Source organism: Nicotiana sylvestris, chromosome 4 (genome assembly GCF_000393655.2).
Source record: "Nicotiana sylvestris chromosome 4, ASM39365v2, whole genome shotgun sequence".
NCBI classification, from domain to species: Eukaryota; Viridiplantae; Streptophyta; class Magnoliopsida; order Solanales; family Solanaceae; genus Nicotiana; species Nicotiana sylvestris.
Genome location: NC_091060.1, coordinates 100,527,340 through 100,554,495, shown reverse-complemented (window position 1 = coordinate 100,554,495; position 27,156 = coordinate 100,527,340). Strand labels below are relative to the sequence as shown.

At 41.5% G+C, this 27,156-nt stretch overlaps 1 protein-coding gene and 1 long non-coding RNA gene across 2 annotated transcripts; both read right to left on the bottom strand.

The window, feature by feature from the left end:
• Positions 1-22,631: 22,631 nt before the first annotated feature.
• LOC138889899 (uncharacterized) lies at positions 22,632-23,863 on the bottom strand. The gene is made up of 2 exons (XM_070173243.1): positions 23,047-23,863; positions 22,632-22,783 (listed from the first exon to the last, which is right to left on the bottom strand). Exons 1-2 carry the CDS (start codon positions 23,861-23,863, stop codon positions 22,632-22,634), a joined length of 969 nt encoding a protein of 322 aa, XP_070029344.1.
• A 514-nt stretch (positions 23,864-24,377) lies between these two features.
• LOC104249514 (uncharacterized) lies at positions 24,378-26,944 on the bottom strand. Its single transcript, XR_716771.2, has 3 exons — positions 26,486-26,944; positions 25,182-25,379; positions 24,378-25,097 (listed from the first exon to the last, which is right to left on the bottom strand). It is a non-coding gene; the product is annotated as an uncharacterized lncRNA (long non-coding RNA).
• Positions 26,945-27,156: the final 212 nt, after the last annotated feature.

The following is a 27,156-nucleotide window of genomic DNA, read 5'->3' as shown; positions in this document are numbered from 1 at the left end:
CCACACAGGAGATGTAAACCGCACTAGGCAAACCCTATGCGACAGACTTAACCCATAAGACATTGAGGGGGGATCCATCCCAGATCATCCATATGGATGACCACCCTCCGAACCAACTGGGCATTCCCGAAGGGATGAAAAACTTATTTTTTTCTCATGGAAATTATCCTTTTTAAATTGTTCATTGAAATAATTAATGCGTACGAATATAAGAAATATACCTGATATGAGAATAAGAAAAGCAATCACGACTAAAAATGTTGCTAAAGCCTGCTTCATCTTCACTGGTCAACTTTTAGGCAATTTATATTTCCAATCTCTTGCACTTCTGTTTATACTGGTGATAAAACAAATCCTATCTGGCTTTGATTCAACTATTAGGTAAATTCATATTACTTGGCATTTTAGAAATACAAGTACATAAATTTTATACCTATTTTAGTAGCTTTTCCTATTCTGTCACACTGATATTAGGTATGCAAACAACTAACTACAAGTACATAAGTTTTATACCTATTTTAATATTTAATATGCATACCTTTTACACATATTTTCATGGATTAAATTAATAATGAGATCTCAACGTTATTTCAAATTTGTAAAGAAATGATTTTGCCAGTTGAGATCCTTTACATATCCTTTTACCTAAATTGCATATGTAGCTGGTGAAATGAGATTTAAGCAACTCTCCAAAACAAAGAAAAAATATAAGTACATAAATATATACCAATTTTTTATTACCTAACATGATCACCTTTTACACATATTTTTTCGTGAATCTATACTATACTAAAAGATTGAAGGCACTTAACAAAATGTCGTTCGCATTTTTTACCTTTTAAAAATAGAGTTCACACGGAACAAAATAGGTATTTTATTATCTTTCTAATATTTAGGACTAGCTATTTAATTAATACCCTAATATTTTAGGAATAGTCATTTAATTAGGATTTTAAAACAATTAAGATTTTAGATTAAATCATTCCATATTTGAAATATATGGGAAATGCTAATATTGGAAATTTAAAATTTTTACCTTAAAAACAAAATAGATAAAGAAACTAGATCACTTGAAAAACGTGATACTTGGAAGATAACATAAACCTAAAAATATATATATAAGAAACGAAAAAGAAAAACTCAAGTTACGGACAAACTAATTACTTTGGAGTTTGCAATAATTTAATAGAAAGAAAAGAAAATCATTCTTGAAAACAAAAACCCATAAAGACTTGACCCAAAAAATGTTTCTTATTTATATATTACTAGTTAATTGGTCGTGTTTCGCGCTGTCAAACATCTTTGTTTTATATTAGATTAAGGGTGTTAAACGTGTGGGTCGGGCCGGGTTGCTATTTTTTGGACCCGTACGGGTTACGGTTCGGGCCGATTGCGGGTTGGGGCTTAACGGGTTTAACGGGTTTGGGTTCATCCGGATAAAAATTGAACCGTACGGATTACGGGTTGAGGGGGTCGGGCCGGGCCGGGTTTAGTGTATTTTTTATTTTTTTGTATTTTGTATAACTATTGTAAGTTATATTAATACTTTGTATTAATTTAAAGATTACAAGTTATATTAATACAAAAGTATTAATATAAATTGCAAGTGCTACATTTATTTCAAAATTCAAAATTAAAGTTTGCATTTAAAAAGTAAATTAACAAAAAATAGTAAAACTAAATTTTCATGCATAATAAATTAACAATACTTCAAATTAATCTAACAAACTAAAACATTAAGCATAAATACGTCTAATAATTTTAAAATAACACAAATTGTCTTAAAATCTTAAATACGAATTTCCGGAGGACGCTCAAGACAATACTTGATATGCCTTCTTAAACTGCATGTGCCAGACTCTGAACGTAAATTTAAGACTTGACCACAGTTCTTGCACTTTACTTTCTGACCTTCTTCATTTTCTTCTACCACCTCAAAGTGTTGCCAAACATATGAGCGCACTCTGGAAGTACGAGGCATGATTTAAATTGAATTGAGATTTGAGATTGAGACTTGAAATCTTGAAAATTGGAGAATGAGAGAAATTGAGATTGAGAAATGAGAGTTGAGTGTAGAAATAAAGAAGAGGGGGTGTATTTATAGTTTTAGAGAAGATTAATTTTATAAATTGAAAAAAGGTTAAATTTTAAAGAAAAAAGAGGCTATTAATGCAATTAACTCGTTGGGCAATGGATCTCTGCCAGGTCTTACCGTTGCCAACGGTTAGTGGGCCCCACTTAATTCAAAAAATTAAAAAAAAACAAAAAAAAAAGATTTTACCTGGCCGGGCCGGGCCGGTTTAACCGGTACACGATACTGTTCACGTGGACCGGGTTTGACCGGTCCGGTTAACCGTTACCAAAATTTAAATGGACCAACCCCCTCTACCCCTCCTACCCAGCCCCACCCGGCCCCCTATGTACCGGGCCGGTCCGGTTCCAGTTTTAACCGGTCTGGGCCGATCCGGTTCCGGTTTTAATCGGTCTGGGCCGATCCGGTTACGGGTCAACCCGGCCCGTTAAACACCTTTATATTAGATTCAAAGAAAATATATTTCTTCTACTGCCAAAAATAAGACATATTATATGATAGCAAGATGTAACATAAAAATAACTTATGAAAAAATCAAACAGAAAATCTAATTAAAATAAATAAAGTATTCACTACTTATTTAGTTTTAAAATTACAGAGTTCTTGAGGAACACCTCTTTGAATCTAAGAGCCTAAGAGGTGAAGTTAAATGCTCATTTTATAGTGAAAATATTATCATACAACACGGATAAGTGTTATGGTTGTTAATATAGTTCTAATTATTAATTTTATTGGAAATTAAAATGGGATGTTAAATACATTACAGTGTAAATACTCTATAAAATTAAGAGGCAACGTATAACTGTTAATCTGGTCTTTTTTTTTTTAGTTATTATGTTTCCTTTGAAGTCTAAGAGACCAAAAGATTTAAGGGAAGATAAATGTTGCTAAACAAATTTTACAATAATCTCGTGCGTAATTTTTTTTCTTCAGCATATGGAAATTGAATGCCAAGTGCAACAAACTTCTAAATAACACATTTGATAGACTGATGAAAGAAAATCCACTTCTAAAATTAAAAAAATGCATTTAGGAACCCACTACGTAACACTGAAAAATTACATTATAAGCAAACAAAAATACCATATGGTGAGAGGCTTCATGTACCTGTTTCAAAATTGGTTAAGACCACTATTTTCTTTCTTCTCCTTTCTTTTTCTAATGAAACATATATTGTATCAAAATATTAATGCTATAAATGTTTAACTCAAAAGATGTTAAAACATTTTTGAACAAATCAATCAAAGATGAAGGGGTAAATCGTAGCTGAAGATAATACTCTCTAGAATAATAATAGGTAAGGAGAAGAGAGTTGCAAAGTTTCTTTTTATTCAAGATTGGAAAGCTTCCCAGAGTCTCCACTCCCCTTACAAGGTCTTTTGTTCCCCTTATATATTAGAGAAAAATCGTTCTGAATTGTAAGAAACCAAATACAAGGAATATGCGGCGGAATATTCCTAATGTCCCCTAATGGGCTTACATTACTACAAGAGTCGTACAGTTTCTTCTTTCGCCTTAAGGTCGGCTCCCTTGGGGCGCCGATTCGAAAGTACTCGGTCGTTTGTCGTGCTCGTCATAGGTCGGGGTCGGTCAAATTTGGACCCATACAGTTAGTCCCTCAGCTTGTCGGGTCGCGACCGAATGCGTCCTCGATGAGCAGACTTCATGCATTCCTTTGGAGAAATTTGACATGTGGGAACATTATGACGTGGCCAATGGGAGATGGTCATCGTGCTTAGCAAAACATCGTGTAATACACTCCTCCGGGCAGTGATGTCAGTTTTACGTGCGTCATCATTATGCAAGTTTTCGAGGTAGGGACTGCCGGCTTGGTGCTTTGATTCTTCCACTGCTTTAAGACTTGTCGCCTCGATTCTGGCGCTATCCAATCCTATAAATAGGTGAAGGATTTGACTTTTTGAAAAACTTTAGCCATTCCTCTCTTGAAGACCTCTGTCATTCTTCCTCACTTGCTCTCACATCCTTCTGTGTTTCTTTCGTTCCTCACCTGAAGCTTCTTCTTCCTTCCTCCTTTTGTGTTGATAATCCTTTAGACGATATTATGTCGAGGTCTCGTCGTTCTCGCGAAGAGGTTCCTGAAGCCACCCCGTCATCCACGGTGCCTCCTTCTGACAACGGAGATGTGGTGGCAGAAGAGAGTGACAGCCCTCCTACGATGGAGGAACTGCTACCGAGGCACCCCTTATCCCGGAGTGACTTCCTCAAAGATCCGCCTCCTACTCCAAACCCTGTATTTTCTGAGACGGAGCAGGTTCATATCGATGCCCTTCGTGCAAAGTATTGCATTCCTGCTCATATAGTAATGGTTCCAGCGGGGAAAGATTACGCGGACGTCCACAGGCCTGGGTACTGCGCTTTCTATGAGTATCCTTTTATGATCGGCTACACCATTCCTCTCTTTCCCTTAGCGGAAGAATTCTGTAGATTTTACCAAGTTTTTCCAGCACAACTTTCGCCATACACGCTCAAGGTGCTTCTTCTATTGACTAAGTATGCAGAGTTGGCGGACTGTAGCATTTCTGTCCACCACCTTTTGCACTTTTTCACGCCTGGCTTCCTCAAGGGTACCATAGTGCATTTAAGGTTTCATGGTACGAAAGGGCTGGTGGTGGGGACGGATGACCGGGTGAGCCGCAAGTTTTGGAACAAGTACTTCTTTGTCTAGACCGAGCACGTCGTTTCTGACTTCGTCAGGTTCCCGGAGCGGTGGAACAAAGCTCGTAAATGCCGTCATTTGTTATGTTCCTCTCTCTTCTACGTTCACTGTAAAGTTTATTCGTTTGCCGTTTCGCAACTATGGGCCGTCCACCTCGCCCCATTGCGGGTATCAGGGATTGGGTAGCCCGCTTATTGCCTCATGCAGTAGAACTCGAACTTAGACCGCCTTCGTGCAGCGTTATGGCCCTAAAGTTTCTTCAGGTAAATGTTTTACTTACTACTTCATTGGCCATGCGACTTGGCTTAATAGTACGACCCTTTGTTATGACAGGTCGAGGAGCTTCCAGGAAGAGGGTGCCAGTTCCCGCCTTTCGACAAGCTGTTGCTACTGCAGATACGCAGTTTGTCTTGAGTAAGTCCGTTCAAAAGGGCCGTCCTCAACCTATTCAATTGGGATATACGTCTCGAGTTGTGGCCACGAGGGAAGAGGCTTCTTCGGTACCGGCCTCATATCCTTTGGGTGAATCCTCTAACGGGGACGAGCCTTGTCGAGAAAAAGGAGGAGGCTGGAGCTGGGGAAGGGCGTGGCTACGGACGCTGATGGCAGCAGGGCGACCCGGATAGCCCCTATACCCATATTTATGGCCGATGCCATTTTGTCGGGGAGATCTCCCCAAGTGGAAGGAGTTGGTCCAGGAGCGGGTTCAGTACGCTCTGTTGAGGGCGGTGCATCATCCAACGTTGGAGGGCATCATGTTGAGGGTGGCGGCTTGGGTTCGGATATCGACCCAGAGGATGTTAATGAATTTGTGGGTCGCCATACCCATGTGGAGGTTAGGATGGACGGATCCGATCATCATGTGGTCGTCCCGGGAGATTACAACTTGCTACTGAACATTAAAAAAGTGGCGTCTGCCCTAGCTCCCCTATGTGCCTCTCCTAAAAGCGAGATACTTAGGGCGATGAGCGATGTGGAGTTGTCTTAGAAGGTCGCCGGTATGGCCCTGCAGGTAGATGTTTTTTCTTCCCTCTTCCTCGTTGGGTTTGTGCGATGATCGTCGTTTTATACTTTGTTTCTAACTTTTTCCCTTCTTTTTTGTCAGACCCTCATCATGGAGGTAGAGAGAGAGCATCGAGAGAGGAGAAGGATGGGCCTTTTTGAGAAGATATCGTCCAAATATCATCAGTATCGGGCTAAGAATCGGGCGATGGCCGATATTTATCATCAGGACCCTGAGTTTCAGGTGTTTTGTGAGGGGCTCAAGCAACGGGAGAACTAGTTGGAGCGTAAGATTGAGGAGCTGAGGGAGAGGGACGAAGAGCTCGTGAAGGTTGTCGCTCGCAATAGTGAGCTAGAGGCTTCCCTTAAAGCGAGGGAGGAAGAGCTCGAGTTGAACAAGGGGGTGATGGTTGAGAATGCTGATTTACCGGCGAAGGTGGTCATCTTGACCGCTGAGTTGAGTACTAAGGCAGCAGAGATCGAGGGGCTTAAGGGCGAGCTGGACGTTAGTGCCGACAAGTTAGCAGTGGCTATTTCTGAATCAGTATCTTCGGATGATGCCCTCCACATTTCTAGATCGGAGCTGACTAGGGAGAATGAAGCTTCTGGTCGTTAGGTTGTGGGGCTCGAAGGTCATGTCAAAGAGCTGGAGGCGGAGTTGGATGTAGTGAATGGATAAATGGCCTCGCTGAGGGCGGAGGAGGCGAGTCGACGTTCTCATCCTTCTACATCTTGTGCCTCAGCCGATCCGGTCGTGCCCCGCCATTTGTATGAGTTGTGGGTCCATGAAAAAGCCTGGCTTGATGTGTATAAGGCTTTTCATGCCGAGGGAAGGGCCACTAAGGTGGAGGTTCAGGCTGTGCACGCCGAAGCTCGTGCAGCTCGTGAGGCATGCGGGTACGACCCCTTCACACCTGATGGGGATGACATAAACTCTGATGATGCGAACCGCCTTGCTTCAGATTCGTGGTATGAAGATGCTTACCCCACTGGGGACGATGTGTAGTCTCTCTGTTTTTTTTGTACTTGTTTTTGTTCAGGGGTTTTTGCACAGGGCGTACTTGAGCCCGTTTATAAGTGTAAATAATATTTTGCTGTAATGTAAAATTTACTTTGTCGCCTTGTTCCTTCTTGCTTTTATCGAACCCATGGTATTGTTGATGCCCTTGGCTATTGGGATGTTGCTTCGAACTATCGTCGAAGTGGAATCCCGTCGTAGTTCAAACGAGGTTGAGCCTTTATTTTCGTCGATGGCCTTGGCCATTGGGATGTTGCTTCGAGTTGTTGTCGAAGTAGAATCTCGCCGCAGTTCGAACGAGGTTGAACTTATATTATCGTCGATGGCCTTGGCGATTGGGATGTTGCTTCGAACTTTTGTCGAAGTAGAATCCCGTCGTAGTTCGAACGAGGTCGAACTTATATTATCATCGATGGCCTTGGCCATTGGGATGTTGCTTCGAACTGTCATCGAAGTAGAATCCTATCGTAGTTTGAAAGAGGTCGAACTTATATTATCACCGATGGCCTTGGCCATTGGGATGTCGCTTCGAACTATCGTCTAAGTGGAACCCGTCGTAGTTCGAACAAGGTCGAACTTATATTATTGTTGATGGCCTTGGCCATTGGGATGTTGCTTCGAACTATCATCGAAGTGCAACCCCGTCATAGTTAGAACGAGGTCAAACTTATATTATCGTCGATTTCCTTGGCCATTGGGATATGCTTCGAACTGTCGTCGAAGTTGAATCTCGTCTTAGTTCGAATGAGGTCGAACTTATATTATCGTCGATGGCCTTGGCCATTGGGATGTTGCTTCGAACTGTTGTCGAAGTAGAATCCCATCGCAGTTCAAACGAGGTCGAACTTATACTATCGTCGATGGCCTTGGCCATTGGGATGTTGCTTCGAGCTATCGTCGAAGTAGAATCCCGTCGTAGTTCGAACAAGGTCGAACTTCGATGGCCTTGGCCATTGGGATGTTGCTTCGAACTATCGTCGAAATGGAATCCTATCGTAGTTCAAACGAGGTCAAACTTATATTATCATCGATGGCCTTGGCCATTGGGATGTTGCTTCGAACTATCATCGAAATGGAATCCCGTCATAGTTCGAACGAGGTCAAACTTATACTTTTGGAGATTTGATTGTATTCCCGTAGGAAGACGTCACATGTCGACTAATGGAGATCTGGTTCTGCACATACAATGGAGATTTGATTCCGTGCATACAATGGAGATTTGATTCTGTACATACAATGGAGATTTGATTCCGTACATACAATGGAGATTTGATTCCGTACATACAATGGAGATTTGATTCCGTACATACAATGAAGGTTTGATTATCTATATGTAGTCCCTTCATTACTTTGTTTTGGGGATCATATCGACGGGTCGATGTAATGAACAGCATGTCGACCCTTGAGGCGTCCCCCTTGCCTCCTCGTTAAAAACCTCCCCAGGAAAACTCGATTGGGACAAAACCCGGGTGAGGGAAAAAGAGTACGACTTAGGTGACGCCTTCTCTTAGAAGTGGAAGTTCTTGAGATGGGTGACGTTCCAGTTGTTTTGGAGTAGTTTTCCCTCCATTATTTCTAGCTGGAACGCTCCTTTGTTTGCTGCTGCTATGATTTTGTATGGTTCATCCCAGTTCGTTCCCAATTTTCCTTCATTAGGGTCTTTTGAGGCTTGTGTTTTGCCTTGAGGACGTAGTCGCCAACTTTGAGTGGTCACACCTTGATTCTCTTGTTGTAGTATCTTTCTACTTGTTGCTTCTGGGCTACCATTCTTATGTGGGCCATGTCTCTTCGTTCTTCGACTTTATCCAGATCTTGTAGCCTACTTTCGTCGTTGCTTGGTCCCCTCTCATTGGAGTATCTCAAGCTGGGTTCCCTGACCTCGACGAGTATAGCTGCATCGGTTCCATAGACCAGTGAATATGACGTTTCCCCTGTGCTAGTTTTTGGCATAGTGCGGTATGCCCATTATACTTCCGGTAGAAGTTCAAGCCATATTCCTTTAGCTTCCTCAAGCTTATTTTTCAATATGTTCAGTATTACTTTATTGGAGGATTCGGCTTGACCATTGGCGGCAGGGTGGTATGGCGTGGAGAGTATTCGCTTGATGAGCCACTTTTCGAAAAACTCAATCGTTCTTTTTCAGATAAACTGAGGTTCGTTGTCGTAGCTAATTTCCTTGGGGGTGCCAAAACGGCATATAATATTTTTCCATATGAAGGCGATGACCTCCTGCTCACGTATCTGGGTGTATGCATCTGCTTCCACCCATTTAGAGAAGTAGTTAGTTAAAACCAAAAGGAAGCGTACCTTACCTCGTCCTGCTGGGAGGGGGCCGACTATATCCATTCCACACTTTATGAACGGCCATGGAGAAGTGACGGAATGAAGGAGTTCCCCTGCTTGATGTATCGTAGGGGCGTATTTTGACATTGTTCACATCTCCTGACATAGTCGGCGGCTTCTTTTTTCATGGTGGGCCAGTAGTACCCAGCGCGAATGAGGCATCGGACGAGGGCACGGTTTCCCATGTAGGCACTACAGTGCCCTTCGTGTACTTCTTCCAGTACTCGTCTTTTTTATGTGGCCCAAGACATTTGGCTAGGGGGTCGCCGAACGTTCTTTTGTGGAGATCACTGTTTATTAGGTTGTACCGGGCTGCCTGCACCCGGAGTTTTTTGGCTTCTTTTTTGTCTTGCGGGAGAGTCCAATCCTACAAATAGGCTACGAAGTGGTTATGCCAGTCCCAAGTTAAGTTTATAGATTGTACTTCGACATGGTCTATTGCGGAATGAAGAAGGGTGACCACGTTTTCCTTGTTGATATTCGTAGTGGCCGCAGTTAGTTTAGCAAGGCCGTCTGCTTCGATATTCTCCGCCCTTGGATTTGGTCGAGGCGGCATTCGTTGAATTATGGCAGTAGTTTGTGGATTTCTGACTGGTATCTTTGTAGCCTCTACTCTATGATTTGGAAAGTCTCGGTGACCTGATTCACCACGAGTTGAGAGTCATAGTGGAGGAAGTCGTCGAGTGCCATATTTGAGGGCTAACTTCAAACCTGCAATCACAGCTTCATACTCAGCCTCGTTGTTAGTCATCTCGGGGCATCGTATGGAATGGTGAATTACTTCGCCTGTAGGGACCTCCAGAACGAGTCCCAGTCCCGACCCCGATATGAGACCCCATGTGTTTTTTTTATCTTCTCTTACATAATATACGTAACGTGGCGGGGTTATATTAGGTATATACGATTGGGTATAGCACATTGGGAGAATAAGACTGAAAATGTGTGGTAATATCAAGGAACTAACTAAAGCTTTAGGTCAAAGGAATCCCTTAAACAAAGGTTCATGGTTAAAGAAATGTCTCGGGTAGCACCCCGCGCGTTCGGAAGGTTTAAGTTAACTTGCACCTGTGGGATAAGACTAAGAGTGTATTATGAGGTATTAAAATATCACACGGGTCACATGTTAAGTTTTGGAGTCAAGTAAGTTGCGAAATAAAGGTCGGCAAAGGTTATCGTAAATTTATCTAATAATTTTTCTAAACTTTGGGTCAAATGTATAAGATCATTTCTCCCAATATATAATGAGTTATGGGACCCACAACCTATAAAATTGAAGGTCTACAAGTCTAGTTTGCAACCAAAAAAAACTTCACATCAAACGGATATTGGAGTAAAATGTTATGACTGTTTTACCCCAGACTGTCCAGGCTGAAACCGGGTCACGAACCGAGTCGGGTCAAACAAGTGGTATAAGTCGGAAAATCCGACTTTTAAGACCCCAAAACATTTCATTTTCGTCCCAAAACAGTGAGGGAGTTGAAGAGAGGGTTCCATGGTGTTCTTGAGTGATTAAGGTACGTTTTTAACGATATCTACCATTAAAGTTTGTCCCCGTGCCTAGAAACTCAATCTCTACGCTTTGCAATCGTTTCCCCCTTCTATTAGCTATGTTTGGAGCTATTTTTGGAAGATAGGAATTTGTTGTTCTTTATGGTTATTCAGGCTTTATACTTGATTTTCCAAGTTAATCATCATGGAACTCTTTTATGATCGTTTTTACAAAGTTCTACGGACGTTTCGTCAAGTTAGGGCCATATGGCAAATCTGCCGATTTAAACTCAATTATGAACTGTTTATATGTGCATATAAGCTGCATATATATAGTGTTTACGAAGCTTAAGACGTAAGGAACAACTTTTGTGAAGGAACTACAGGCATTCGGACGTTCGTTGGAAAGGTATGTTAAGGCTAAGCTCCGTCATTCCTTTTTGCACGAATTCTTGGAAATTCCTAAGACGTCAAATGTGATACTTTACTATTGTATTGCTAGAAAGACCTTCTGTGAAAGGCATTGGGATCGTAGCTGAAGTATTTTCATGATGCTATTAGGTTGATATTCTACTCGTTCGGTTAATTAGGGTATTCGACATCTATATATGTCATTTTGTCAGTTTTCTTATCCATATGTCTATATATATGAATTCTTATTCGTCTTTGGGTTGTGTGACTAAACAAAATAAAGGCATGTAGTATTTACGATCAGTCCTTCTTCCTTGTTAAATTATATTTTAAAATCTCTAAAGTGACACATCGATTTCCAAAAATCTCAAATATAAATTTTTCGTTTAAACTATTAAAACACTTGATTTTTGATATACTTTCCTTTACTAATTATCAAGAAATCAGGTATAAGGACTAAGTGAAGCACCTTAAGCCTTTTTATGAACATCTTCAGAGTTAAGTTATCTTTCTAAAAGTCGAGTTAAGTTTTCAAGCTTATTTATTCAAAGAAAACATATGTGGTTCCACGAGACAATTGTATGCGATACGAAGGTGATTATGAGATTATAAGAATAAGAGTACCAATGAGCCAAGATAGGCTAAGTTCTTGTTATGGCCTACTATGTGCATTTAAAGTTCATATCATACATGGCATATTATGCATGGACTTCGAGCTATAATCAAAGGTAAGGAGCCTATTTTCCCCAAAAACTATATATATTGTGCAGATGGCCACAGGTTGGCAATATGATACCGGTTAGCTACCGGGAAAGACCGCCATTGCTAGCATTTGGTTGGGTATGTCATGCATTTGCATCAATATATATGTATTCATGACATACGCTTACACGAGCATACCATGCATAATTGATTACTATGAAGTTGGATGTCGGTCATGGAGGCTATAAGAGTTTCAGTGGCAGGTGGTTTCACTATTATTTTTTTACATCAGCTATGTATGATTCTACTTTCTGCCTTACATACCAGTACATTTTTATTCGTACTGATGTCTCGTTTCCTGGGGACACTACATTTTTGTTTCATGCGTGCAGGTCCAGGTAGGGACTCTGATCGACCCCTCCGCTAGGATTTCGGGGTTCAGCTGTGAGTTGGTAAGCTCCACCTCTTCCTGGAGCTTTCATAGGATAGTTACTTTTATGTACAGTTTGGGTATAGTCGGGGCCTTGTTCCGACAGTGCTTATGACACTCTTAGAGGCTATTGTGGACACAGTATTCTGGGTTTCTTTTTGTAGCTTTCAGTCTCCAGCCCATAGGCTTGGCATGTATATATATGTGTGTAGGCATGTATGTCTCCAATCGCGGCCTCGTCGGCCAGCTAGTACTTTATTATTTTGGCTCGTCTACTTTTGTTTATATGGCTTATTGTTATTCAGGTCATGACCTTAATGGTCCAGGCTTAGTATTTTAGATGTTGTGTTGCCCGATCTGTTGGGCCCCCAGTTTAAGTTAGCTAGTATGTTTAGTGGCTAACTCGATCGAATACAGTATCGAGTGCCAGTCGTGCCTCTTCTATTTTGGGGCGTGACAAACTTGGTATCAGAGCAGGTCGTGTCCTAGGGAGTCCACAAGTCGTGTCTAGTAAAGTCTTGCTTATGGGTGTGTTGTGCACCACACTTATAATCAGGAGGCTATGAGGCATTTAGGAATGGTTATGTTTCTTCCAATTAATAGATCGTGCTATAGAGCGAAGTTATAAGAACATATGAAATCTAAATCGTGCTTTATGTTTCTTATCTTACAGGCTACCTACGCTCAGGAGATGGCACAACGAGAGATAGGTATGAATTCGAGGGAAGGTACCAGTCATTCCCCACCGGGTCATAGGGATAGATTTCCTTTAGAGGCACACAGTGAGTCTCCAGTACCCCTAGTCCCAGCTTCCCCAGCACTTGTTGGAGCCCAGGGAGATTTAGTAGCCCCAACCTGACCAGTTATATTAGTACCTGAGGCAGCTGGAGACACAGGACCTCTAGCACCTGTTGTTCCGCCATCAAAGACTGGGGAGCAGGGGATGAGGGAGGCAGTTCAGTTGCTGACTAGGATGGTTTCTATTCATGAGCGACAGCTAGAGTCGGGAGCAGATTCCCGGAGAGATCGGACAGGAAGCTCGACGGTACAAGAGTTTCTTCACTTGTCCCCTCCATTATTTACAGGATCCAGTTCCACTGAAGATCCCCAGGACTTTATAGACCAAATGTATAGAGTATTGTGGGTGATGCATGCCTCCGTCACCGAGGCTGTGGAGTTGGCTTCTTTTCGACTACATGATGTAGCCGTCCTATGGTATGAGGCATGGGAGAGATCTAGAGGACCTAATGTTCCGCCAGCAGAGTGAGAGGACTTCTCTGAGGCTTTTTTAGCCCATTATTTTCCAGGGGAGGTTCGGGAGGCCCGTCTTGACCAGTTTCTTAGCCTGAAGCAGGGGGATATGAGTGTGAGGGATTATAGCCATAAGTTTAATTCTTTGGCGAGGTATGCACCAGATATTGCACGTACCATGAGGGCTAGAGTTCATCATTATATGGATGGTTTGGCGGATCATCTGATTAGAGACTATAGGGTAGCATGATGTAGATATTTCCCGCATACAGGCTTTCGCTCAGACTACAGAGGACCTTTCTCTTCGGATTCGTGATACTCAAAGGGATAGGGAGCAAAGTAAGAGGGCTCGTACTATGGGGTCTTATAGGGAGCCACGAGGTGATTTCAATCCCCCACTCCATCGATATCCACCTCGATCAGCAGGTAGTTTCTCACTACAGATGCAGGGCCAGCGGTTTGATCGTTATATTCAGTCAGGACCGGGGCAGAGCTCAGGCCAGCCTGAGAGTCGTCAACATGAGCGTTCTGCACAAATGAGATAGCCTATTCCTCCATGTACTCAGTGCGGTAAGCTGCAAACCGGGCAGTGTAGATAGGGTTAGAGTGCATGTTATCATTATGGGCAGACAGGACATTTTATTAGCCGGTGCCCAGGGTTAGGCAGAGGTGCACTAACTCAGCCTTCAGGATCCACAACAGCCTCTTCGCCCTCAATCAGTGCTCCCCGACCAGGTCCACAGTCTACTTAGGGACATGGTAGGGGGAGAGGTGGAGGAGACACCTCAGGTTCTAGTGGTGGCCAGAACCGCTTTTATGCACTCACAGGCCGACAGGATTCAGAGGCATCCCCATATGTTGTCACAGGTATATTGACAATACATTCTCATGCCATTTATGCATTGATAGATCCCGGCTCTACATTTTCATATATTACTCCATTTACTGCTGGTAAGCTTGACATGAGATCTGAGTTGTTGCCACAGCCAGCTGAGGTGTCTACGCCAGTTGGCGACTCTATTGTTGCTAATTATGTCTATCGAGGTTGTACAGTGTTAATTAATGACCGTCCAACTTCTGTTGATTTAGTGGAATTGGTTATGCTAGACTTCGATGTCATTATGGGTATGGATTGGTTGGCAGCTTGTTATGCTAATATTGATTGTCGTACAAAGTTGGTCCAATTTCATTTTCCGGGTGAGCCTGTCCTTGAATGGAAAGGTAATGTAGCCACGCCCAAAGGTAAGTTTATTTCATACCTTAGGGCTCGGAAGTTTATTGCTAAAGGATGTATATACCATCTAGTTCATGTCAGGGATATAGATAAGGAGCCATCGACTCTTCAATCGGTTCCTATTTTGAATGAATTCCCGGCGGTATTCCCTAACGAGCTTCCAGGAATTCCCCCCAAAAGGGAAATCGATTTCGCTATAGATTTGCTTCCTGATACGCAGCCTATATCCATTCCTCCCTATAGAATATCTCCTGCAGAGCTAAGGGAATTGAAGGAAAAACTGAAGGACTTGCTCGATAAAGGCTTTATTAGGCCAAGTACATCCCCATGGGGTGCTCCGGTGCTCTTTGCTCGAAATAAAGATGGCTCCTTGCGGATGTGTATTGACTACAGGCAACTAAATAAAGTCACTATCAAGAATAAGTATCCTTTTCCACGGATTGATGACTTGTTCGACCAGTTATAAGGTGCCAAATGCTTTTCGAAGATCGATTTGCAATCCGGTTATCATCAGCCATGAGTCAGGGATATTGATATCTCAAAAACAGCATTTAGGACGAGGTATGGCCATTTTGAGTTCCTTGTCATGTCTTTTGGGCTTACAAATGCCCCAGCAGCCTTTATGGATCTTATGAACCGGGTATTCAAATCATTCTTGGATGAATTTATGATTGTGTTTATTGATGATATCTTGATATAATCACGATCGGAAGCCGAGCATGCGGACCACTTGCGAGCTGTATTGTGGACTCTCCAGGACTACATGTTATATGCTAAATTCTCTAAATGTGAATTTTGGCTAACTTCTGTAGCTTTTCTTGGTCATGTTATTACCAGCGATAGTATCAATGTTGATGGCCAAAAGATTGAAGCTGTGATGACTTGGCCGAGGCCCTTGAATCCGATAGAGGTTCGTAGTTTTTTAGGCTTGGCAGGGTATTACCGAAGGTTTGTGGAAGGATTTTCCTCTATTTCTGCACTATTGACGAAGCTGACACATAAGGGAGCTAAGTTTCAGTGGACTGAGGCATGTGAACAAAGTTTTTAGGAGCTAAAGAAAAGGCTTACGACGGCACCTGTCTTGACTCTTCCGGATGGCACCGAGGGTTATGTTATCTATTGTGATGCCTCGAGAATTGGCCTAGGTTGTGTTCTTATGCAGCATGGTAAGGTTATCGCGTATGCCTCTAGACAGTTGCGGAAACATGAACAGAACTATCCTACGCACGATCTTGAGTTAGCCGCAGTTGTCTTCGCCCTAAAGATTTGGCGGCATTATCTATATGGGGTTCATATTGATGTTTTCACTGACCACCAGAGCCTTCAGTATTTATTTAAACAGAGGGAGTTGAACCTACGACAAAGAAGATGGCTAGAATTACCAAAGGACTATGATGTTGATATTTTATATCATCCCGGCAAAGCTAATATTGTTGCTGATGCTCTTAGCCGGAAGTCCATCGGCAGTCTAAGCCATGTTGAAGTTGATAAGGTCAAGATGACCAAATATCTATGCCAGCTAGCTAGTTTGCAGGTGCGTTTGGTAGATGCAGAGGGTGGACGCATTCTCGTTCAAAATACGGCAAAATCTTCTTTTGTTACTGAAGTGAAAGAGCGACAACACGAGGATCCTGAGCTTATAAAACTGAGGGAAAGTATTCCATAGCAGAGACAACCTTTATTTGAGCTAACTGGAGATGGAGTCCTTAGATACCAGGGTTGTTTATGTGTACCGATAGTCGGAGAGCTCCACGCCAAGATTCTTTCGGAGGCCCATTATTCTAGATATGCAGTTCACCCCGGAGCGACAAAGATGTATCAGGACCTTCGACAGATCTATTGGTGGAATGGAATGAAAAATGATATCGCGGAGATGGTAGCCCAATGTCCTAACTGCCAGCAAGTTAAAGCCGAACATCAGAGGCCTGGAGGCCTAACTCAGTGTATTGAACTTCCATTATGGAAATGGGACATGATAAATATGGAATTCATCACCGGTTTGCCTCGCACTCCATGGAGGTATGATTCTATTTGGGTAATTATTGATAGGCTTACAAAATCTGCTCATTTTCTGCCAGTCAGGACGACATATTCAGCCGAGGATTATGCCAAGCTTTACATTCGGGAGATTGTGCGCCTTCACGGGGTACCATTATCTATTATCCCTGATCGAGGGGCTCAATTTACAGCACATTTTTGGAAATCTTTTCAGAAAGGTCTAGGCACGCAGGTAAATCTTAGCACAGCTTTTCATCCGCAAACTAATGGACAGGCAGAGCGTACTATTCAGACAGTTGAGGATATGTTACGTGCTTGCGTGCTAGATTTTAAAGGAAGTTGGGATGATCATCTACCTCTTATTGAGTTCGCTTATAATAACAGTTTCCAAGCTAGTACTCAGATGGCCCCTTACAAAGCACTATACGGGCGGAAGTGTAGGTCGTCGATCGGTAGGTTCGAGGTCGGGGAAGCAGAGTTGCTAGGTTCTAATTTAGTCCAGCAAGCAATGGAAAAGGTAAAACTTATTAGAGACCGGTTTCATACAGCACAAAGTCGGCAGAAGTCTTATGCAGATGTTCGACGACGAGACTTAGAGTTTGATGTAGAAGATTGGGTTTTCCTGAAAGTATCGCCTATGAAGGGCGTCATGCGATTTGGAAAAAAGGGGAAGCTCATCCCCAGGTATGTTGGACCGTATAAGATTATTCGGAGGATTGGTAGGGTGGCGTACGAGCTTGATTTGCCTTCAGAATTGGGAGCAGTCCATCCTGTGTTTCATGTATCTATGTTGCGGAAGTGCATTGGAGATCCTTCACGTATTACGCCCATTGAGGATATTCACATTGCTGAAGACTTATCTACGTAGAGGTACCAGTAGCTATTTTAGATCGGCAGGTAAGAAAGCTTCGAACTAAAGAAGTGGCTTCCGTGAAAATGTTATGGCGAAATAACAACATCGAGGAAATGACCTGGGAGGCTGAGGAGGAAATGAGGAAGAAGTACCCCTACCTATTTACGACTTAAGGTGAGTCACATTTAAATAATTGGCAATTATTTCTTTACAACACTTAATTGGATTTTAAATGACAAGAAAGTGCCATTTAAATTTCTTATTGCGAGATAGCTATACGAAGCCTAGTAGTTGGAATCTTCAGAATTTGATTTATGCTTTGCACCTGTGGGATAAGACTAAGAGTGTCTAATATGCTAATAATAGTGTATTATGAGGTATTATAATATCACACGGGTCACATGTTAAGTTTTGGAGTCAAGCAAGTTGCGAAATAAAGGTCAGCAAAGGTTATCGTAAATTTCTCTAATAATTTTTCTAAACTTTGGATCAAATGTATCAGATCATTTCTCCCAATATTTAATGAGTTATGGGACCCACAACCTATCAAATTGAAGGTCTACAAGTCTAGTGCATAACCAAAAAAACCTCACATCAAACGGACATTAGAGTAAAATGTTATGACTGTTTTACCCCGGACTGTCCAAGCTGAAACCGAGTCACGAACCGAGTCAGGTCAAACAAGTGGTATAAGTCGGAAAATCCGACTTGTAAGACCCCAAAACATTTCATTTTCGTCCCAAAACAGTGAGGGAGATGAAGAGAGGGTTCCATGGTGTTCTTGAGTGATTAAGGTACGTTTTTAACGATTTCTACAGTTAAAGTTTGTCCCCGCGCCTAGAAACTCAATCTCTACGCTTTGCAATCGTTTCTCCCTTCTATTAGCTGTGTTTGGAGCTATTTTTGGAAGATAGGAATTTGTTATTCTTGATGGTTCTTCAGGCTTTATACTTGATTTTCCAAGGTAATCATCTTGGGACTCTTTTATAATCGTTTTTATAAAGTTCTACGGACGTTTCGTCAAGTTAGGGCCATATGGAAAATCTGCCAATTTAAACTATTTATAGGTGCGTATAAGCTGCATATATATAGTGTTTGCGAAGTTTAGTACGTAAGGAACAACTTTCGTGAAGGAACTACAAGCATTCAGACATTCATTGGAAAGGTATGTTAAGGCTAAGCTCTGTCCTTCCTTTTTGCATGAATTCTTGGAAATTCCTAAGACGTCAAATGTGATATATTACTATTGTATTGCCAGAAAGACCTTCTGTGAAAGGCATTGGGATCGTAAGTATTTTTTATGATGCTATTAGGTTGATATTCCACTCGTTCGGTTAATTAGGGTATTCGATATCTATATATGTCATTTTGTTGGTTTTCTTATCCATATGTCTATATATATGAATTCTTATTCGTCTTTGAGTTGTGTGACTAAACAAAATAAAGGCATGTAGTATTTACGATCAGTCCTTCTTCCTTGTTAAAGTATATTTTAAAATCTCTAAAGTGACACATCGATTTCCAAAAATCTCAAATATAAATTTTCCGTTTAAACTATTAAAACACTTGATTTTTGATAGACTTTCCTTTACTAATTATCAAGAAATCAGGTAGGACTAAGTGAAGCACCTTAAGCCTTTTTATGAACATCTTCAGAGTTAAGTTATCTTTCTAAAAGTTGAGTTAAGTTTTCAAGCTTATTTATTCAAAGAAATTATATGAGGTTCCACGAGACAATTGTATGCGATACGAAGGTGATTATGAGATTATAAGAATAAGAGTACCAATGAGCCAAGATAGGCTAAGTTCTTGTTATGGCCTATTATGTGCATTCAAAGTTCATATCATACATGGCATATTATGCATGGACTTCGAGCTATAATCGAAGGTAAGGGGCCTATTTGCCCAAAAAACTATATATATTGTACAGATGGCCACAGGTTGGCAATATGATACCGGTTAGCTACAGGGAGAGACCGCCATTGCTAGCATTTGGTTGGGTATATCATGCATTTGCATCAATATATATGTATTCACGACATATGCTTACACGATCATACCATGCATAATTGATTACTATGAGGTTGGATGTCGGTCATGGAGGCTATAAGAGTTTCAGTGTCAGGTGGTTTCACTATTATTTTTTTTACATCAGCTATGTATGATTCTACTTTCTGCCTTACATACCAGTACATTTTTATTCGTACTGATGTCCCGTTGCCTGGGGACACTGCATTTTTGTTTCATGCGTGCGGGTCCAGGTAGGGACTCTGATCGACCCCTCCGCTAGGATTTCGGGGTTCAGCTGTGAGTTGGTAAGCTCCACCTCTTCCTGGAGCTTTCATAGGATAGTTACTTTTATGTACAGTTTGGGTATAGTCGGGGCCTTGTTCCGACAGTGCTTATGACACTCTTAGAGGCTATTGTGGACACAGTATTCTGGGTTTCTTTTTTTAGCTTTCAGTCTCCAACCCATAGGCTTGGCATGTATATATATGTGTGTAGGCATGTATGTCTCCAATCGCGGCCTCGTCGGCCAGCTAGTACTTTATTATTTTGGCTCGTCTACCTTTGTTTATATGGCTTATTGTTATTCAGGTCATGACCTTAATGGTCCAGGCTTAGTATTTCAGATGTTGTGTTGCCCGATCTGTTGGGCCCTCAGTTTAAGTTAGCTAGTATGTTTAGTGGCTAACTCGATCGAATACAGTATCGAGTGTCAGTCGTGCCTCCCCTAGTTTGGGGCGTGACACCCGAGGCATTATAGGCACCATCGGTGTAGAGGACCCAGAGGTCGTTATGTGTAGAAGTGCGGAGTGCTTCTTGTTTTACCTTGGGCAATATTTTCGTGCTGAAATCAGCGATGAAGTCTGCGAGCACCTGCGACTTGATGGCAGTTCTCGGTTGGTACGTTATGTCGTGCTCACTTAGTTCTATGGCCCATTTGGCTAGTCTACCTGATCGTTCGGGTTTGTGTAGGATACCCCTTAGAGGGAAAGTTGTCACCACTTTAATGGGGTGACATTGGAAGTACGGTCTAAGCTTCTGTGAAGCTATGACCAATGCTAGAGCTAGTTTTTCAAGGTGAGGGTACCTCGTCTCGGCATCGATTAAAGTTTTGTTGATATAGTAAATTGGATATTGCATACCTTTATTCTAACGGACCAAGACTGCGCTTACCGCAACTTCGGAGACTACTAGATACACAAGTAGGCATTCACCTGGGTCCGCTTTGATGAGTAGTGGTGGAGAGGATAGATATGTTTTTAGCTTCCTCAGGGCGTCGATACATTCATCGTTCCATTGTAACTCGTGGTCTTTCCTTAGTACATTGAAGAATTTATGGCACCTATCCGAGGATTGTTAGATGAACCTTGAAAGGGCGGCTATTCATCTTATCAATTTTTGCACTTGTTTTTTGCTGGTCAATATTTTCGGTATTGCATCGATGGCTTGATTTGATCGGGGTTGAACTCAATTCCCCTTTGTGACACTAGGAAACCAAGGACCTTTCCAGAAGTCATGCCGAAGGTGCATTTTTCGGGATTTAGTTTCATTCCGTACTGCCTTAGTATTTTGAAGGCTTCCTTCACATGACCAATATGATTTTCTTTCTTTGCCGATTTCACTAGCATGTCATCAATGTAAACCTCCATTGTCTTACCGAGTTGTTCTTTGAACATTTTGGTGACTAACCTTTGATACGTGGCCCCTGCATTCTTAAGCCCGAACGACATCACCTTATAGCAATACGTACCTCAGTGAGTGATGAAAGTGGTCTTTTCTTGATCATCTTCAGCCATTAGGATTTGGTTATAACCGGAGTACGTGTCCAAGAAGCTTAGCAGTTCGTGTCCCGTTGTTGTATCGATAAGTTGGTCGATGTGAGGAAACGGGAAAGAGTCCTTCGGGCATGCTTTGTTTAAATCGGTGAAGTCGACACACATTTGCCACTTCCCGTTCTTCTTTTTGACCATGACCACATTGGCGACCCATTGGGGTATTTCGATTCTCTGATGGAACCATTGGCGAGTAATTTATCAACTTCCTCACTGACTGCCTCATTGATTGTGGCATTGAACTTTCTCCTTATTTGTCATACCGGCGGATGAAGTGGGTCGACATTTAGCTTGTGTGTGGCGATCTCCCTTGGGATTCCTAGCATATCTGAGCGGAAAAAGCAAACAAATCGGTATTGTTAGTTAAAAACAAACGATACTCACCTGGCTCTGAGAGGTTGTGGCCAACATAAGCCTTTTTGGTGTAGTTGGTGTTATCTAACTGGACAGGGTTAAGATCTTCTACGGTTGCCTTGCAAGCTTCTACAATGTCCGAATCTTTGATGGCCTCTACTTGTATGTCGGGTTTGGTCCACGACATGGCTGATTGCTATGCTTCCACACTTGCCCCTTTTAGCAGATTTGTGTGTGTGCAATCTTGGGCGATCCGGTAGCTTTCTTGGGTGGTACATGGCTCACCTCGGATGTTGAATATCCCCCATGGGGTGGGAAATTTGATCACTTGATAGAAGCTTGAGGGGACCGCTCGCATGGCGTGTATCCATGGTCGTCCTATGACGGTATTGTAGGCCGTTTCCTGGTTCATGACGTGGAATGTTGTTTCCAAGGTGACCCCTCCTGCCATGACAGGTAAACTATTTCTCCAGATTTCCGCTCTACTGCATTATTAAAACACGTTAGTGTTATGCAATGTGGTATTATTTTATCCTCGAGCCTCATTTGCATGAGAACTCATGGGTGAACAATACATGTACCGCTTCCGTCATCCACCATGATTCATTCTACATCGGTATCAGCGATGCGTAAAGTTATAACCAAAGCATCGTAGTGAGGGAAAGACAAACCTTCGGTATCTTACTTGTCAAAGATGATACTATCTTTGAGGTCTTTATACCGTTCGTGGGTGACTGTCTGTTTGATTTTGTGCGTGGTGGTGAACTTCACATGGTTGATTACCATGCCATCGCCACCACCAATGATCATTTGTATGGTACGAGCTGGTGATGGTGGCTTTGGAAGTCCTTGAGATGGGTCGCGCCCTCGAGCGAAGTTGGCCCTTTCTTTGTCGCTTAGAAGTTCTTTTAGGTACCCCTGGTTCAACATCCTAACTACTTATTGCTGCAGACCTATGCAATCTTCGGTCTTGTGTCCTCTTTCTTGGTGGAATTCACAGAAGACGTTCCACCTCCTGGTGCTTGGATTCGATTTCATCTTTTGCGGCCACTGCACTTTCGTGCCCAACTTCTCCAGGGCATACACTATCTCTGAAAGGGAAACAGAAAAATTATGAGCAGATAGTAGTGGAGGCATACCTCTTTCGTTTCGGAGGGGTGCAGCATGTCGTGGCGCGGTGTTCGCATGTCATGGAGGGGGCGGGTTGGATGTTCGGATATAGGGTTGATGCCTTTCACGATTGAAATGTGGGTTGATCTCTTCACCCATCGTTATGTCGATCTCTCCTTGTCTCGGTCTGGACTGATGTTAATCGCTGAAGCGGGCCGTTCAAGTTGTCCTCGTCTTCCCTCACCTGGGTGCAATAGGTATTGTGGATCTCTTCCCATGTGGTAGGGGTACTTCATGAGTCTGCTGAGCAGTTTTTTGGTTGACTTTGATCCGCTCCTGTTTAACCCATTTTGAAAAGCTACTACTGTCATCCCTTCTGACACGTTCGGTAGACTCATCCTTACTCTGTTGAATCGGGCCAGGAAGTCCCAAAGTCCATCGTCTGTCGTTTGCCTGACGGCGAAGATATCATTGACCCTAGCCTCGGCCTTCTTTGCTCCTGCATGAGCGGTGGCAAATTTATCTGCCATCTCTTCGAATGTCGATATCGATCGTGCTAGTAGTTGGGAGTACCAGGTCAATGCTCCCCCTGTCAAAGTCTCACCGAACTTTTTTAGCAGCACAGACGGTACCTGCTCTTTTGATAGATCATTGCCCTTCACTGCGGTAACATAATGGATTAAGTGATCCTCTGGGTCCGTAGTCCCGTCATATATTTTCAAGTATGGTGGCATTTTGAAGGTCTTTGGAATAGAATGTGGAGCAGCCCCTTCGTTGTATGGTTGTTCGACGAATCGGCCCACATCGCATTTTGGTAATAGCTTCGGAGTGCCTGGTATTTTGTCAACCCTCTCCTGATGTTCCTTCATTTGGTCATGGAGCGTTTTGTTCTCATTTTCCATTTCTTCCATTTTCTTTAAGATGGTCATGAGTGCATCGTCACCTGCATCAGTAACAGTGCGGGTATTACTTGTTCGTGTAACGCTCGGCTCATCGGCGGCAGCTGCGATTTCTGTAGGTGGCACGTCTCCGATATCTCCTTGAGTGGGTTTCTCGAGCATGTTGCTCAAAGCACTCGTTAACCATTATTCGAGCAGCCTTTTGACTGTTGGCGGTGCTTTCCCCGTTGTGGATGTTGAGGCTCCTCTTTTGTGCAAGATCGTTAGATCCCCATGTGGAAGAGGTGAGATCTCCCCCTCTAGTGTAGCACTTGGTGTTGTATTCTCATTGTTTTCTCTGCCGACTTCGTTGAGGGAGTTCAAGAGATTATTCGAGACATCTACTACCCCTTTAGCCTCGCTTCCTTTCCCGTCATCGTTGGTTTTTATAAAGTTTGAAGAAAAGTAATTATCACCTTCAGGAATCTGGATGAGAACTATGATTTCAGCTATAGAAATCCCCACAGACGGTGCCAAATTATTTGACTCAAAAGATGTTAAGACTTTTTTGAACAAATCAATCAAAGATGAAGGGGTAAATCGTAGCTAAAGATAATACTCTCTAGAATAATAATCGGTAAGGAGAAGAGAGTTGCAAAGTTTCTTTTTATTCAAGATTGGAAAGCTTCCCAGAGTCTCCACACCCCTGACAAGGTCTTTTGTTTCCTTTATATACTAGAGAAAAACCCTTCTGAATTGTAAGAAACCAAATACAAGGAATATGAGGCGAAATATTCCTAATGTCCCCTAATGGGCTTACATTACTACAAGGGTCGTACAGTTTCTTCTTTTGCCTTAAGGTCGTCTCCCTTGGGGCGTCGATTCGAAGGTACTCGGTCGTTTGTCGTGCTCGTCATAGGTCGGGGTCGGTCAAATTTGGACCCATACAATAAAGTCAGCATAAAAGTATTTTTTCAGTTCTAGATTGTGCATGTTGATTAACATCAAAACCATTGCAAAAGAGATGAATAGCCATATGTTGAATAGCAAATGAATTCTCAAAACCATAGACATATGTGTCCTTCACAAGATTTTCTTGTGAACCCATGTATCTAAGCTGCTCTAAACCTCATCATATTATGTGAACAATTCTTGTTACATCTCACAGCTCTTTGGTGCTGCAAGATGGCCATCACTGATACCCAGGCAACATATTAAAGGGGGACTGAATGCTTGAAAAGATTTGAGGATTATAGTTTTCAGGGACTGTTGCTTTGTCCAAAAAGTGCTCAGATATACTATATCGCAAAGTTCAGGAACCCAATGTGAGAGGCAGAGAACTACCAAAAGTTGTTGATACAATAAAATAACTTCATGCTCAGTGGCGGATCCAGGATTTTAAAGTCGTGGGTGCTCACTGATAAAAAATTTGAAAGAAGAGGAAAAAAGAGTTTAGTTATGGGTGCTCAATCAATATTTATCTAAATATTTTTATAATTACCTATACAAATTTACAAAATCTTGTCAAAAATAATGGGTTCTTGAGCACCCAAAATCAGCATGTAGATCCGCCCCCGTTCATGCTTAAGAGATGAACAATGATTTATGTACTAAGGGACACCTTGAACCATTTCATATGGTCTCAATCATGCACCTCAATCTTCATTTGTCTCGGCAGTTCCACTTTAGTCACTGCTATCTGCAACTCCTTTACAAGTTACATACAACATAGAGAATTCTTCTAAACATAAAATCACTTTTAAAACTATGAATACTTGCACATATAAGAATTCATGCGCATTAAAAAACTTATCCCACAATTAGATCAAATGTCTACAGGAAGGTAAATAAACAATGTCATATTAGAGTTAGGTACTCAAATAATAGAGCCATAGTAGATGAATTCTGCACCGACGGTTCACAATTTTTTTAGAAAAATAATCAACCACATAGTTATTCACAAAGTATTATATTATTTTATACATATACCGTAACTTGCAAGTAAATCCATTCTCTCTCAAAAAAAGAAAATTCAATTCACATCCAAGTTCTTCATAAAAAATGACATAGTAATTCGTGAAGCAATCAAGATAATGATATTGCATTACAACTCAAAAATATTCAAATACTACTATCGCAAATTTTGGGGTAACCAAACTCTGTTTTAATTAGCAAAAATATTATTTAACAAATGAACTCAGTAACATAGTATTCCATAGTTTTCAAATCAAGGATCATAGGTAGAAAATGAGAAATTTACCCCTAACAATTAAAACAGACAAGCATCCCAACAAATTAGATATTTTCAATCAGTAAGTTTTTTCAAGGAAAAATATCTCCATCTCTCATTACTGATCTAAAAAAGAACATGACTCAACATGAGTAATGTCAGTAAATGCACATTAAAAGAGATCAATCATGTTTCCGAATTGGATGGTACACCAAAAATCAAAATTCTAAGTTGATTCCCTTGAAAAGCCAATATGATGCCCACTTTAGCTATTCGATAATATTGATCTTACAAATCATTACAAGAATGATATTTTTATATTACTTACCCTTCAGTTATTGTTTTCTTTTTTAGCCGAGGAACTGCCGTTGTTACACTATTTCCTGAATTTCCACCGCCGCATAGTTACAGAAAAATTATTTGATTCATAACCATCATAAAAATATGCTCCAAAATGAGGGAAGAAATACACTATTTAGCCTCTTTTTTTAATATTTCTCTACCCCTATTCAGCATGTCTTTTCTCTTCAGCAAAAGTTCATAGCAAACAAAAAAGGAAAAAAGTTGCATTTTACCTTACCATCATCTTTACACATCAGATTTTCCTCCTCCATATCTTCTCCTGAATTCTCATTGTTCTATCAAACAAAATCATCAGAAAAATACTTCCTTTTGTTGATGCACATGCTATAAATGTTGGAAGCACCGATTACAGATGTTATTCTCCTTTTTCACTTCTTTCTTCTAAACATAAATCCAACTGTTATGACAATAAAGTTTCACCGGGAGAATAAAGTTTCACCCGGAATCCCCATGCTCGCGATTATTGCTTCGACGTATGTGGCCCAAAGAGGGAAAAACCAATGTAAGGGTTGAGATTAAAAAATTGAAACATGAATTTAAATACAGAGATATATGAAGACAAAGACTCTGTTCATTGTTGATTTATGTCCGCTAGAATTTAAGGCGTGATAATTATTTTGAAACGGTTTTGAATTTTGAGAGAGGTGTCCTTTCTGTAACCGAGCCTTTTGTTTTTGGCGGAATAATAATCGATTTAATCTGTGAAAATAATACGGGAAAGCCCTAAACACTGAGATAATAGATAAACCCATTCCATGTTCAATGACAGATGTCACGTCACTTTTAAGGGCCCTCTAATATATATATATATATATATATATATATATATATATATATATATATATATTTCAGTGACTTTGCCTTTATTTATATGTAATTTTAT